The sequence below is a fragment of the Archocentrus centrarchus genome, chromosome 16 (genome assembly GCF_007364275.1).
Source record: "Archocentrus centrarchus isolate MPI-CPG fArcCen1 chromosome 16, fArcCen1, whole genome shotgun sequence".
Lineage (NCBI taxonomy): Eukaryota > Metazoa > Chordata > Actinopteri > Cichliformes > Cichlidae > Archocentrus > Archocentrus centrarchus.
This window is the reverse complement of record NC_044361.1, coordinates 34,670,952-34,683,203: the sequence shown is the minus strand read 5'-3', so window position 1 is coordinate 34,683,203 and position 12,252 is coordinate 34,670,952. Positions and strand designations below refer to the sequence as shown.

Genomic DNA, 12,252 nt, shown 5'->3' with positions numbered 1-12,252 from the left:
TTATTTTTAATGGTGAAGCCATTTCATTTGTTTTAATGCGCTAATTTTTGGCAGCTTCAGACTTCCATAATACACACCTGAAATAAAGACAGCGCCTGAAATAAAGAGAGCGCAGTGTTCCTCTCATAAGCGCTGATGAAACGAGCTGAAACTCGGATCTGTGGGCCCTGTGTGGGCCCTGGAGCGACAGAAAATCTCAATCAGATTCTGCACGCCGCGATCCTCAGGCGTGGAAATGTCAGCAGCGTCCTCGCACTCAATTACAGGGGGGTGTAACACCGCCAGAGCCGATCACAGGCTGCAGGACCCGGCCCCGGCTCCAACCCCCCTCAGCAGCAGCCGGTTCCTCATCCTAACCTACAGGGTTCTCGGGGAGAACGTTCTGTCCTGGTTTCTGTCCGAGTCTTCGGGAAAGCGAAAATCACTGGTTCTGACCTCAGCTCTGTGTACGGACGGCCTCAAGGACCACAATCACCGGCTCACTCCCCGTTCAGCTGGAGGAACCGAAGCGCATGCTGTCGTTGTGTCCCTGGGCAAGACACTTAACCCACACTGCCTAAGTGTGAATGTGGTTGGTGTTTGGTGGTGGTCGGAGGAGCCGTAGGCGCGAACTGGCAGCAACGCTTCTGTCAGAGGGCAGCTGTGGCTACATTAGTAGCTTACCACCACCAAATATGATTGTGCATGAAATTGTAAAGCATCTTTGAGTACCTTGGAAAGCGCTATATAAGTTTAATGCATTATTATTATTATTAAGCAATCAGCGGCCTGCCATGCTCACGGTTTCCAGCTGCAGCCAGTATACCACACCCTCCAGCTCACTGCCATTTAGCAGTGAACCTGCACACATCAGGAACAGGTTGTCTCCACTCTCGACTCCCCGGTCTCAAAAAGCACTGGCTTAAAAACTGCTCACCGGCACAGGTAACATCGTTCAGTGCTCTGAAAACAGCAGGAGTGTCAGAACTCAGTCGTATCTGGACGTGTTCAGCTCCTGAGTTCAGTCTATTTGACCCCGTGACTTCACACAGGACGGGTCACTTAGTACTACGGCTGCTTCCAGATCAGTTGTGCTCTGACTCCATAACTTTGTCTGAGAAACAACTGCAACCTGAGCGGAGGCAGCGGGACTGTGTACAGACTCAGGCTGATCTCTGCGAGGTTTGTGTGTCTGCTGTGTCACACAACATACACACAACTTGTGTGTCAGAAACGGTGGCCGTTAGCTGCGGCTAACCCGGACAGAGTGCCCGCTAATGGTCGAATGGTCGTCCGAGACCGTTTTACCGGCGGAGCTGTGAGAAAAACACCCGAGGAGTGGGAACAGGTGCTGCTTAGCTGTTACTTGAGCCCGGAAACCAGAGGAGCTGATTTCACAGGTTGTTTTTGATACAAATGCTAACGGCAGCTAGCGTTGCGCCTGATTAGCATGGCGGGAGCTAGCAAGTGTTCATTTACAGCACAGGTGTGTCTGTTTTACGCCATCAGCTTTTCCGGGTAGTACTTGACGTTCAGGTAAGCGTAAGTGACATATTAAAAGTACCCAGGTGATGGAGGCTAACTTTAGCTCTGAGCACGCCACCTTGACACAAAATGGCGGCACAGCATCGTGCTGTCTCACCGCTAGGTGACCTTTGATCTACACAGCAGGCTTTACTATAGACTGGCTCATCTCCAGCACAGGAAACAGTTACCTGCGCAGGTAAACAGTTGTGTAAACGCGTGTTTGAACGCGGAGGTCACGAAGGTGGAGTTCTGCAGGGTTTGTGGCTAGTTTTGTTCTGCGCTGAAAGCAGCTTTTGTTTTCTGTAACCAGGTGAAAGGCAGGTGAACTGAAGGCGCAGGTGTTCGGCTCAGGTGTTGGTCCTGCGGGAAAATGAGCGTGGAAAGGCCATCAGAGCCAGTCTGCTTCCGCCCCAGAGGAACCTCTGAGGTGTCCCTGCATGAACGGTGAGACTAAGCAGGACTTCATCTCCTGAGCCTCCATGTTCTGTGTTCTCACCTGCGCCTTTCTGTCTGCAGCTTCTCTAGAGTCCTGGTGGAACAGGAGACCTGCTCGAGGTTAGCGACCTTTGACCCCATCCTGTTGCAGCACACGAGGATGCCCACTTCCCCACCTGTAGTGCTGCTGTTGAAGACAGTGCCGTTATCTCTGCTTCATCATCAGGTGAGTCTCAGAGCTGTGAACAGGTCACCTGTGAGGAGGGGCTGGCCGGCTGCTCTGCAGAGCTGGAAGGACCTGGAGCGTGCAGGTGTAAATCTGCGTGTAGCTCTGTGATCGGAGGAGGATCTCGCTGTGAGACCAAACCAGGATGAGTGGGTCCCTCTCCGTGAGGATCCCGAGTGCAGTGACATCTCAGCAGTTTATATATTATGATTTTAGCATGTTTATTTTTTATTTTTTTTATTCCTGGTTCAGAGTCCGCCATTCACTTTGAATTGAAGTGGAGAGTAAAGTCACTGAGGCTCATGTGCAGTGAAGGTCCATGAAGGTCTCTGTAATTATACACTGTAGAGCCTGTGCTTCAGGGGATTAATGCCACCTAAAGGTTTTGCAGCCAGTAAGTGAGGGGGCGGTCACTGACCAACAGTATTTTTAATTATTACTGAGCCTCAGAAGCAGTCTGAGAGCAGCTGAGACGCTCCAGGGACTGAATTTTTTTATTATACCTGACTGTGTTGTTTAAATCCATCTGCACACTCGACACGCCCGCAGTAAATGACAGGATTTCTGCACAGCCACAGCAGAAGCATTGCCACAGTGATGTTAGAAAGGAACAGAAGGAGGGACACACCTGGAAGGGTCAGGCCTGTGATTTTTTTTTTTGGAGCAACACAAATAATTAGTGTGGCATCTTGTGTGACACTGTTACACATCTGTAATAGTTGTATATAACTTTTTGTTAAATTTGTACACAAATTTTTCAAAAATTACAACTTATATTTGTTTTAAGTTATAAAAATAGTTTATTAAACATGTTTGTGGTTTACACAGTAAAAAAAAAGCAAAACTTTTTTACTCAGATTTTTGTGATTTTTTTTAGGTCCAGTGTGTCACTATAGTGTGTCAAAATGGAAAAAGTAACTGTGCAGTCACATTAAACTCCAGTTGATGGATAATTTTGCCTGTGCCTCAGCTGAACAAAGACGTATCATCATCCTCGTGTGTTGCAGTAAGAAGCATCTCACTGTTGTCCACAGACACGGAACAATTGATCAGGATGTGGTCCAGATACACAAATATCACTCAACCTTTAATTCTCCATCAATCTGATCACTCGGTTCCCCGATTATCACCTACCCGACACATTGCGTAAGTTCTCATCGTAAGAGATAAAATTTTATAAGACATTAAAATGACCATAAAATGATTTAACTTCAGCTTTTTTGGGCATGGACAGTAGGACCTGTGTGTTATCTCGGTGTTTGCAGAGTGACATGTTTGTGAGACGGACAACGCTCAGATCAGCTAAAATGTCTGCTGGGGGGCGGGGCTTGTTGTGCCCTTGTTACAGGTATTTAGGTTTTGTTGTTGCAGTGCAGATGAACATGTTGGGTTTAAGAAAGATGATCTTCACTTGTGGACTACAGACTCTGCTCGTCTTCCATCTCTTCATCCTGTCTGCAGCTCCATCCTGCTGTAAACACTGTCATGCTTCCTAGAATTACCCAGCATGCCATGGTGTTACAGGTTGTTTATATTGTGCCGAATATTTTACAGGTGGCTCATTAGCTGCTGGGATGTGAAGGTGTAACCGAGTGAGGAGGCCCTGATGCCTGTGCCCTGTGACTGCTGCTGTTAAGAGAAGAGGAACCTGAACAGTGCAGGCCTCACTCCCTCTGATGTGTCTCCATGTTTTAGGCTCCTGTCAGCTCCAGTAGGGCGGAGCTTCATCACCTGAGCAGGAGGAGGAGCGTCTGGACTCGACTCGGCTGGCAGCAGGTGACCCGCCGCCTGTCGACCTCCAGGCCACGGGGCTTCTGGAGCTTCATGAACAAATACAGTTGGAGAGGCATGGTCACCTCCACCTGCAGGAGTGAGTACCTGAAACACACGGGGGGGGGTGTTCAGTTTGAACGAGACAAACTGAACCTGAAGAATGTTTGATCTCCCTCAAACAGTCTCCGATCACTTCCTCATGTGTAATGAAGTTGGTGTAAATCTGACAGGCTTTCCTCTCTGACCTTTGACCCCTCTGGCCTTTTTCTGTACCATCAGAGCTTTGATGGGATGCTCTGCAGTCGGTTTGAAATGTTTCCCTGTTTGTCAGAGTGAAGTTTCAGTAAAACACACCTGTGTGTGTGTGTGTGTGTGTGTGTGTGTGTGTGTGTGTGTGTGTGTGCGTGCGCAGGAAGTCTGCGCAGTCGACTCGGCCATCTCCGCTTCCTGAGACCAGCGAGCGTCGGTACACAGGCTTCAGGTGAGTTTCTCAGCACAGCTACAGGAAGCTTTGTGCGAGTTTAACAGCACGTGTGAAACTCTGTGATGGACGCCTCAGAGCGTCAGCGTCTGTGATTCACCCTCTGCAAAGCTAAACTTGACTAGCCTTTCACGTCAGTCATTGTGGCGTGGTGTCAGTGAGTCTGCGTTAAATCTGACGCCTGTTATAGTGCCACCCACCAACCAGCAGGTGGTGCTGTTTTTAACAAAGTGTAAAAGGAAGCTGAATTAAAAGATGCAGAGGAGCAGAGGCCGTTTGTACCAGTGAGAGAGCTGGAAGGCTGTGGGGTTAAACACTGATTAATACAGCGTCGTATTATAAATTCAGTCCTTCAAAGCTGGCATTTTATCTGGTCACCATACAGCGGTCACCATAGTTTAGAAACTCATAATGTGTAAAGAGCTGAGAGTATCGGGCCCTGATGCTGGACACAGATTTTCATATTTTTGTTTATTAATTTTTAAAGATATGAACAAACAAAATACTGAAAACAAACAGTGCTACAGAGCTGCTGGTAATCAGATACATAAGGCAAGAGAAGCTGTGACATCAGTACCCTGCACATGCTCTGTAGTGTCTTTTTTTTTTTTTTTAAATAATATATAGGAACATACAAGTAATATATGAATCCAGTCAATGTGTCAGTTATCCATGTCATCTGTTTAAATCCAGATTTTAGTCAGCCTCCAGTTGCCTCCCCCTCTTCTGCTGATAAAAGTCAGTCCTTCCATGGATGCAGTGTCTGAATTTTTCTGTGTTCATAACTGAAGGAGGAGCACTTAGACTGGATCACATCCTCCTCTTTCAGAGGCAGGAACCTTCCCGAGCAGGCACAGAGGTGGATGTGCTGAAACGTGCTGACCTGCTGCTGTCCTAACACTGGAACACGCTGCCGTCCAAAGCGTTTGGATTTTAGTGCATTATATTGGAGGCAGCCATCCCAGAGCCACATCGCCGTAGAAATACAACCTTTCTGACCTGCTGGAATGCTTCATTGTGTAACTTTATTGTTTTTTTTCTGGCAGGACGAAGATGGCGCAGGCTAACGCTGAAGAAGGGTGGAGCCACTGCCCTGAAGAGGCCTGGCACCCGCAGAAAGAAGGTCGCGATGAAGAAGCAGCTGGATGCTGAGCTGGATGAATACATGTCGCTGTCCCGGCACCGACTGGACAAACAGCTGGATGACTACATGTCCATGTCCCGGAGCCGACTGGATGCTGAGCTGGACGAGTACATGTCGATGGCGGGACAGTCGCAGAAGCTGTGGGACTGAGACGCTGAGGGGCGGGACTTAACGAGGTTTGTTTTTTACGTTGGAACCGCCTCTCCAGCTGTAGATTTTTTTTATTTGGTGACTGAAAGCAGCGGCTCTGCACTGTTACAGTTTAATTTGGCCAACTGAACCTCAGCTCTCAGGCTGCTGGTTAGTTCCTGCTCTCAGGTGCCTAAAGTTGTAAATTTTATTTTATTTTTTTTCCTTCTTTTAAAACCAGAGTGCTGTTTTCCGTTGGTTTGTATGCTTCCCTGAAGTGGTTGTGTGTCCTTCACGGACCCCTCTGTGTGTTGGAACTCCTTTTAAATGGGTTGGTTTGTGTTTCTGAGGATTTTGTTCCCAACATTTAATAAAGAATAAAAGACGTTCACTCGAGAGTCACTGTTTAACGCCTCGTTAATTTCCCTAAACCGGCATCTTCAGGAGACTTTGGTTAATGCTGAAAGAAGATGTTTGAAGCTTTCTCTCAGCCAATCATTTCTGTCCTCGTGTGACCATAAAGGGTCACATGGAGGTGGTTATTGACCCACTATTGATCATGTGTGTCATCACATGTGCCTAGGTGTGAATAAAGGCGTGGGTCATTACCATCAGGGGTTTTGGGTGACCTATTGTGACCTATTGAAGACATGAGTGAGGTTTAAGGCGCCTGGGAAGGGAGCTCAGGCCTGTGTTGTAAATCGGGGACAGTTGGTGACGTAGTCCACTTCCTGTGTTCAGTGATGGTCACTCACAGTGGACATAGATGCTTCTTTTACTTTTTAAAACGTCTGTCTTCTTGGTCCTTTTGAGGTGGCTCTTCTGTGTTGTGCCATGCATCTGTGAGGAGGCTGTTTGGTTTCTTCAGTGTAGAGGTCTGAGCACTCCTCACTGCACTGCTCTGCACAGCATACACTGTGTTGCTAAGCTTGTGTTTGGGAGTTTTGTCCTTGGAAAAGTGATGGACCAGTTTCTCTTAGTGTGTGGCTGGGTCTGAAGTATACTGGGATGTCATGCTTGGAGAAAATTCTCCTGAATTTCTCTGACAAACCTGACACACAATGGACGACAGTGTTGTTCTGCTTGTCATCCTTTCTCCCTAGTCAGTGTAAAAGGAGCCATCTATGCCCACTGTGAACGACCGTCACTGAACAGAGACGGTGGATTATACCACCAACTGTTCCCGTCTACAATGTAGTCCTGAACTCCCTTTCCAGGCATCTCAGCCCCCACCCACACCTTTCTTCAGGTGACTTTAAGTCTCTGTGGTTTCACCCTAAACCACTGATTATAATGACCTACACCTTTTCTCACACCTTGGCTCATGTGATTAATGATGAATAGCGGGCCAACGACCACCTCAAGAAGGCCACCACCACCACCGGGGTTAAATAACCTGAACTCTCCACCTGAAGGAGCCTTTTGTAGGACAGGTGAAACTTCTTCAGAAACTTGAAGTCCAGTCACCTTTTTTTTTCAAGCTCCAGAGACGACCATGACCTGGATGACTGAACCTAAACAGACTAAATCTGTTTTGTTTTTTCTCTTTCCTTGCTGTGATCCAGGGAAAGTTCTTCCCTTCTTCCTGTTTAGGATTTCTGTGAAGCAAAATTCCCTCCATCCATCCTTGATCCCATTTATTCACATTAATTCACGCTAATCTTAAAGGTTGCAACACAGCAAAGGGATGTCACTGATTCTACAGAAGCATAAACACACTGATCAGCTCATGATCCTCAGAGCTGATATAAAGCTGCTCTTCATGCAGCAGGAGCTCAAACAGGAAGCAGTTTCCTTCCAGCAGTGTGAAGTTCAGAGTTCCGCTCAGTTTAACAGACTGCTGCTAAAAACTCAAACATATCAGCAGCTTATGGCATCAAATGGAAAACGGTGGTGTGAAACTGCTAGCTCATTGGCTAACGAGGTGTCAGTCACAAATCCTGAGCCAGTGAGCTTCAGAAACCTTTGGCTGACGTTACATAGCTTCATCCATCTTTTGTACTGTCTGGCTGGATGGTATGCGCTCATCACGGGCTCCACAGAGGTCACATGACTAAGTTGTCTGATTAATAATAGTGATGTCATTGAATAGATGGATGAAGCCACGTTCACACGGTAGTGAGCCAAGTGCATTTGCTGTCACTATCCTTTGAGTGTGATGTCTGAGGGGGTCGAGGGACACTGCATTCTGATTGGCTACGTGTTTGTGATAAGTCGTTAGCCCATGAGTCACCTGCTTCCTGAACATCATGATTGCTTCATAGACTTGAAACCAGCGACTCATCAGGAAAGTGTTCACTGGGCTCAGGTCAGCTGAGCAGGTTTTTCTGATTTTTCCATCAAATGAGATGTCAGAGGAGTCGCCCCCTGCTGGACGTTAACAGAATACAGGTTTAAATTTTCACTTTTCAGGCCGGGGGGGTGCATCCACAATTATACAGGCTGAACACTGAACAGCTCACTGATTTGTAGTTGACCGTGCAGCACCTGCGGGAAGTTTTTAATGTCATCAGTCAGCTGCGCCTGTTCTTGATGTTGGTGTCAAACACGGTTTCTAATAACGAGCTCAGTGTGTGGACCGTAATCCCTGTGAGCTCAGGCTGGCTGGGGACTTAAGAAAAAAGTTTGACCTCTTAAATTTGCTGTTGGACCCTTCCTGTGTCCATGCAGTTTGTCTGAAGCTGTGCTGCTGAGGCTACTGTCCTCAGGCCAGAGGAGGAGGATGAGGATCACAAACACTTGAGGAAGAAGAAGTTGCACCTGGAGCCTCTCTGAAAAGTCGCACAGCTGCCCGAAATGAGGACCCTTCTTCACCGAGCACCACGCCCCGACCTCGCACTGCACACAGAGCACAGTTTAGAGCCGTACTGCAGTAATACTGCCAGCAATACTACAATGCTACTGCAGGGGTACTGTGCTATTTCTTACGGTGGGCAGGCGGCTCTGTCGTCTCTTCAGCGTTGATAACTTCCTGCTTTGAAGCTTCTCCAGAACGTTCTGCAGGACCATCAGCTGGCAGACAGACAGACAGGTTAGTGTGTGTGTGTGTGTGTGTGTGTGTGTGTAAATAAATGCTGACTCACTGCTCCATCTTGTGGTAAAACTGGTATTACATGGATAGGAGATACAGCCTGGTTGTGTTTGAGTCTCAGCTGATGTCTCATAGCACGCAGCTGATGTCCCACTCTGTTTCAGAGTACACACCAGTACACACCATACCAACTTCCTGTTGGTACACACCAACAGGAAGTACCTTTTAAGCTCCACCATATCACACATTTAGTGAGAAACAGATGTGTTTGAGCTCAGAGGAAACGGCAGCTGAAGATGACCAGAAACAGCGCAACAATGGCAGCTGTCCTGCCTCCTGCACCAAACAGCCAGTTTAGTTCTCTGGTTGTATATTTTAGGTGATTCTCTTTATATTCACGGTCAGCAGCTGTTCCAGCTGTTTTTAATGTTGTCTAAACTCTTGGAAAGCAGAGCACGTGGAGCAGAAAAGCAGGTTTGCTGTGTGGGTGTCAGTGGGATTGTTTTAGAGCTGTGCGATTCTCTCAGGAATGCGTCCTGAGAGTTAGGTAAACTGATCCCTGAACATTGGCTCACCACAAAATAACAGGCACAGAGCTGAACTGGGGTCAAAGGTCAGGTGCTGAGGAAAAACATTAACAGATGACAGTGCGCACACCTGAGCAGGAAAACAATCAGTCTATCAATGCTATCAGGTGTATGTGGAGTTTCTTCCTGGTGGTCCTGTTTTCCCTGTGTGAGGTCTTACATTTAGAACTCAAACATGTTCTAATAACTAATCTTTTTTAATTAGTTTTACTATTTGTGGATTTGCATGTTGTGAGAAAGCGACGAGGGCTCGTGAGGACACCGATGCCAGGCCGTCTCTGCCGCTGCCACATCCTGCTGGGCCACGGCGCGGGCGAAAAGTCCTGGAGTTACATGTTGATCAGAAACGTCGGGCAGGTAAATGATACTTATTAAAGTGCAGCACCAGTAACCAGGAAAATGCTTCTGAGGCCTGAATTATGCTTCTGTGTTGGGGCTTTGTGTGGCTACAGCCCACAACTACTGTGATTGGCCTGTTCAGCACCGTCGATTCCTCCCGTGCGCGTTCGGCCACTTTTCCCCGCAGCTTTTGAATTTCTAAAAATAAAGGCCTTTACACACCGGATGCATAAATATTGTGTGAATGTTTTGTGGGCTGAAAATATTTTTCCGACTCGCCTGTTCTTAATCCAGCTGTTCACACCGACCGCGTCATTTCACAGGACGAATTTGCGGCATTTATCTTTGCAGATCAAATTTTTCTGATGTTTCTCCTGTGAACAAACAGATCTGGCCAATCAGAGCGCTGCATTTGGCAACATGATGTCATATCTCAAAACGTGCACCGATACCCTGAATATACAGTGCTATGGGAGCAGTAACATAATACTAGTTTTCCTCAGACACAGATGCTGCTCCGGGTCGATCGAGCCACTGAATTTATTTCTCTGCCTCCTCAGATGTGATCCCAACTCTGCCAACATGAGCTCAAACTCTTGAGCTGATATCCTGAAAGCAGCCGTGACGCAGCTTCAACTCTGGGATGAAACCATGAAACTCTCCCTGCTGCTTTCTTATGAGTTGATGAACCTTGAATCTCTGTTTCTTCCTTCTCTTTAGAAACATCAGGTCCTCATTACATCATCGCTTGATGTTGACCTCATTTTTTTTCACAGTGTGCTTTTATGAGGACGATTTAATTGCAAAAACACAACGGGTTTGGTGTGTGTGTAGGTTACACAACAAGCTCACGTCCGAGAGATTCTGAATTTCGTGTTGTTTTTACGCAACGCATTCGGTGTGTATTGGCCTTAAGAGTAATAATCACAGCATCAGTATATGGACTCGCAAATGTCAGCAAATTCCTGGAGGGAGACTGCTGAAAGTATCAGAGTGGACGTGAAGGGTCAAATCTGTTCACACCAAAAAAATAGACCACAACAAAGAGCGAGGACCCAGGAGGGAAAAAGTCCCAGCCTTTTATTTGTTTCTGTCGGCCGACATCGCCTGTGAAACACTGGGACACAACAGTGTGGTGATTAACACACACAAGACATCTGCACGAGAATAAACGCAGACAACGACATCGGCCACTTGTGTAGGTTACATACGAAGCTCCCACAATGACCCGACGCAGAAGTCTAAATGCTGCTCACTGGCGCTGCAGGTCCTCTGAGGCATAGCTGCTCCAATCAGCTCGCTTCTGTGATGTCAGGTGACCACTCCAACCGACTGACATACCTGCGCTCAGAACAGGAAGTGAGGGCGCTAACCTGAACGCTTCAGACACTTTTAAAAAACGTTTTAATCTGGAGGATTGTGACTAACTCCTTTAGATGGCTCTTAAATACAAACACTGTGTTTAACCTGTCAGGCTGTTCTGTTATTATTTTTAGACTTGAGTCTAATTTAGTTTTTTTTTTTTTCCTGTTAACGATTGGTTAATCTGTGGTCAGGTATGTCCCTCCTGTTTTTCATGCAGATTGGTGCCTGGCAGAGCAGCACACAGACACAGTGAACTCAAACAGCTGTGGAAAGCACTTCAGTTATCGATACAAAGACAAAACCAGATCATAAACTCACTGAAATGGCGCCGTGCACTCAGAAAATGGAGTCAAATTCAAATGTGAAGGAAGGTGCTGCAGGTTCAGTCACCAGGTGGACCTTTATCACCTCAGCACGCATCAGGTGGGGGTAGCGTGATGGGGTGGGCCTGTTGTAACCTCCTAAATGCACCCATGCTCTGACCAGGAAGACACAAAGTAAAACCACGAGCTCTGCTCCACACGGAGCCTCACCTCTGACCCTCACATACATCGTGCGTGGAGGCTGTACTGCTGTGGGGTCTTACTAACATCTACACTGAGGACAGATTTCTGCAAGCCAAACTGCAGCATCCATCTGGCCAAGTTCTAAAGAGTGCGCGTGAAGACGTTCACTTCTCTCTGCTGTAAACACATTCTCTTTGTTTAGGGTTTAAAATCTGAAAGCAGCACTGACCAGCTCCGTGTCCTTCTCCTGTCCTCCCACCCTCACCTCGTCCGTCCGGCGGCGTCCCGACTCGGCCGCTGCAGCGTGACGCAGCAGCAGGACGCACAGCAGGACGGTGGAGAGGGAGGCCGCCACCGCCGCCGGTCTCATCGGAGCTTCAGATGAATGTTGAACCAAGGGAGATGCAGGTAAGCGAGCTGAATGCAGATCAGGTGTGAAGCTCAGGTTAACCTGCTGCTCCTTATGCAACAGAGCAGTCGTGGGAGAAAACGCCTCGGCCTAATGGGATTGGACTCATTTCCGCATGCTGGGAGGCTGGAAGCCAGAGTCCGTCTGAGGCAAAAATAAAGCGTGAAGAAGAAGCTGAAAACGAAAACCTACTGTGATTCATGCTTCAGTCTGAGAGCCGCAGGGTGCTGATTCAAGCTTTTATCCCTGCATATACAGCACACTCAAAATACTGTCAGAAGAGTTAAAGGGACACAGTATCAAGATAAAGATAGAAAATAA

At 47.4% G+C, this 12,252-nt stretch overlaps 2 protein-coding genes across 9 annotated transcripts; one reads left to right on the top strand and one right to left on the bottom strand.

Moving 5' to 3' along the window:
* The first annotated feature begins 809 nt into the window (after positions 1–809).
* On the top strand, positions 810–8,429 carry LOC115794600 (uncharacterized). 8 transcript variants are annotated; one of them, XM_030750196.1, is made up of 7 exons: positions 946–1,161; positions 1,817–1,950; positions 2,023–2,167; positions 3,863–4,037; positions 4,353–4,421; positions 5,468–5,741; positions 8,365–8,429. In XM_030750196.1, the coding sequence occupies exons 2-6, from the start codon at positions 1,877–1,879 to the stop codon at positions 5,713–5,715; spliced, it is 711 nt and encodes a 236-aa protein (XP_030606056.1). In that variant the 5' UTR covers positions 946–1,161; positions 1,817–1,876; the 3' UTR covers positions 5,716–5,741; positions 8,365–8,429. The 8 variants fall into 8 exon arrangements, with proteins under 8 accessions (XP_030606055.1, XP_030606056.1, XP_030606054.1 ...); XM_030750198.1 differs by lacking the exons at positions 946–1,161; positions 8,365–8,429 and adding exons at positions 1,438–1,515; positions 1,628–1,702 and having other exon boundaries at positions 5,468–6,055; XM_030750195.1 differs by lacking the exons at positions 946–1,161; positions 8,365–8,429 and adding an exon at positions 810–924 and having other exon boundaries at positions 5,468–6,054.
* LOC115794602 (cocaine- and amphetamine-regulated transcript protein-like) lies at positions 6,085–11,946 on the bottom strand. Its single transcript, XM_030750203.1, has 3 exons — positions 11,752–11,946; positions 8,623–8,706; positions 6,085–8,532 (listed from the first exon to the last, which is right to left on the bottom strand). The coding sequence occupies exons 1-3, from the start codon at positions 11,890–11,892 to the stop codon at positions 8,290–8,292; spliced, it is 468 nt and encodes a 155-aa protein (XP_030606063.1). The 5' UTR covers positions 11,893–11,946; the 3' UTR covers positions 6,085–8,289.
* Positions 11,947–12,252: the final 306 nt, after the last annotated feature.

Bases quoted from the DNA above. Each gene is read 5' to 3' on its own strand.
- LOC115794600 (XM_030750196.1), top strand. From the start codon at position 1,877: ATGAGCGTGGAAAGGCCATCAGAGCCAGTCTGCTTCCGCCCCAGAGGA. The intron at 2,168-3,862 runs GTGAGTCTCAGA...TCCATGTTTTAG, and splicing joins TATCTCTGCTTCATCATCAG to GCTCCTGTCAGCTCCAGTAG. The intron at 4,422-5,467 runs GTGAGTTTCTCA...TTTTTCTGGCAG, and splicing joins CGTCGGTACACAGGCTTCAG to GACGAAGATGGCGCAGGCTA.
- LOC115794602 (XM_030750203.1), bottom strand. From the start codon at position 11,892: ATGAGACCGGCGGCGGTGGCGGCCTCCCTCTCCACCGTCCTGCTGTGC. The intron at 8,707-11,751 runs GTCAGTGCTGCT...TCTGTCTGCCAG, and splicing joins AGGAGAAGGACACGGAGCTG to CTGATGGTCCTGCAGAACGT. The intron at 8,533-8,622 runs GTAAGAAATAGC...CTCTGTGTGCAG, and splicing joins GACAGAGCCGCCTGCCCACC to TGCGAGGTCGGGGCGTGGTG.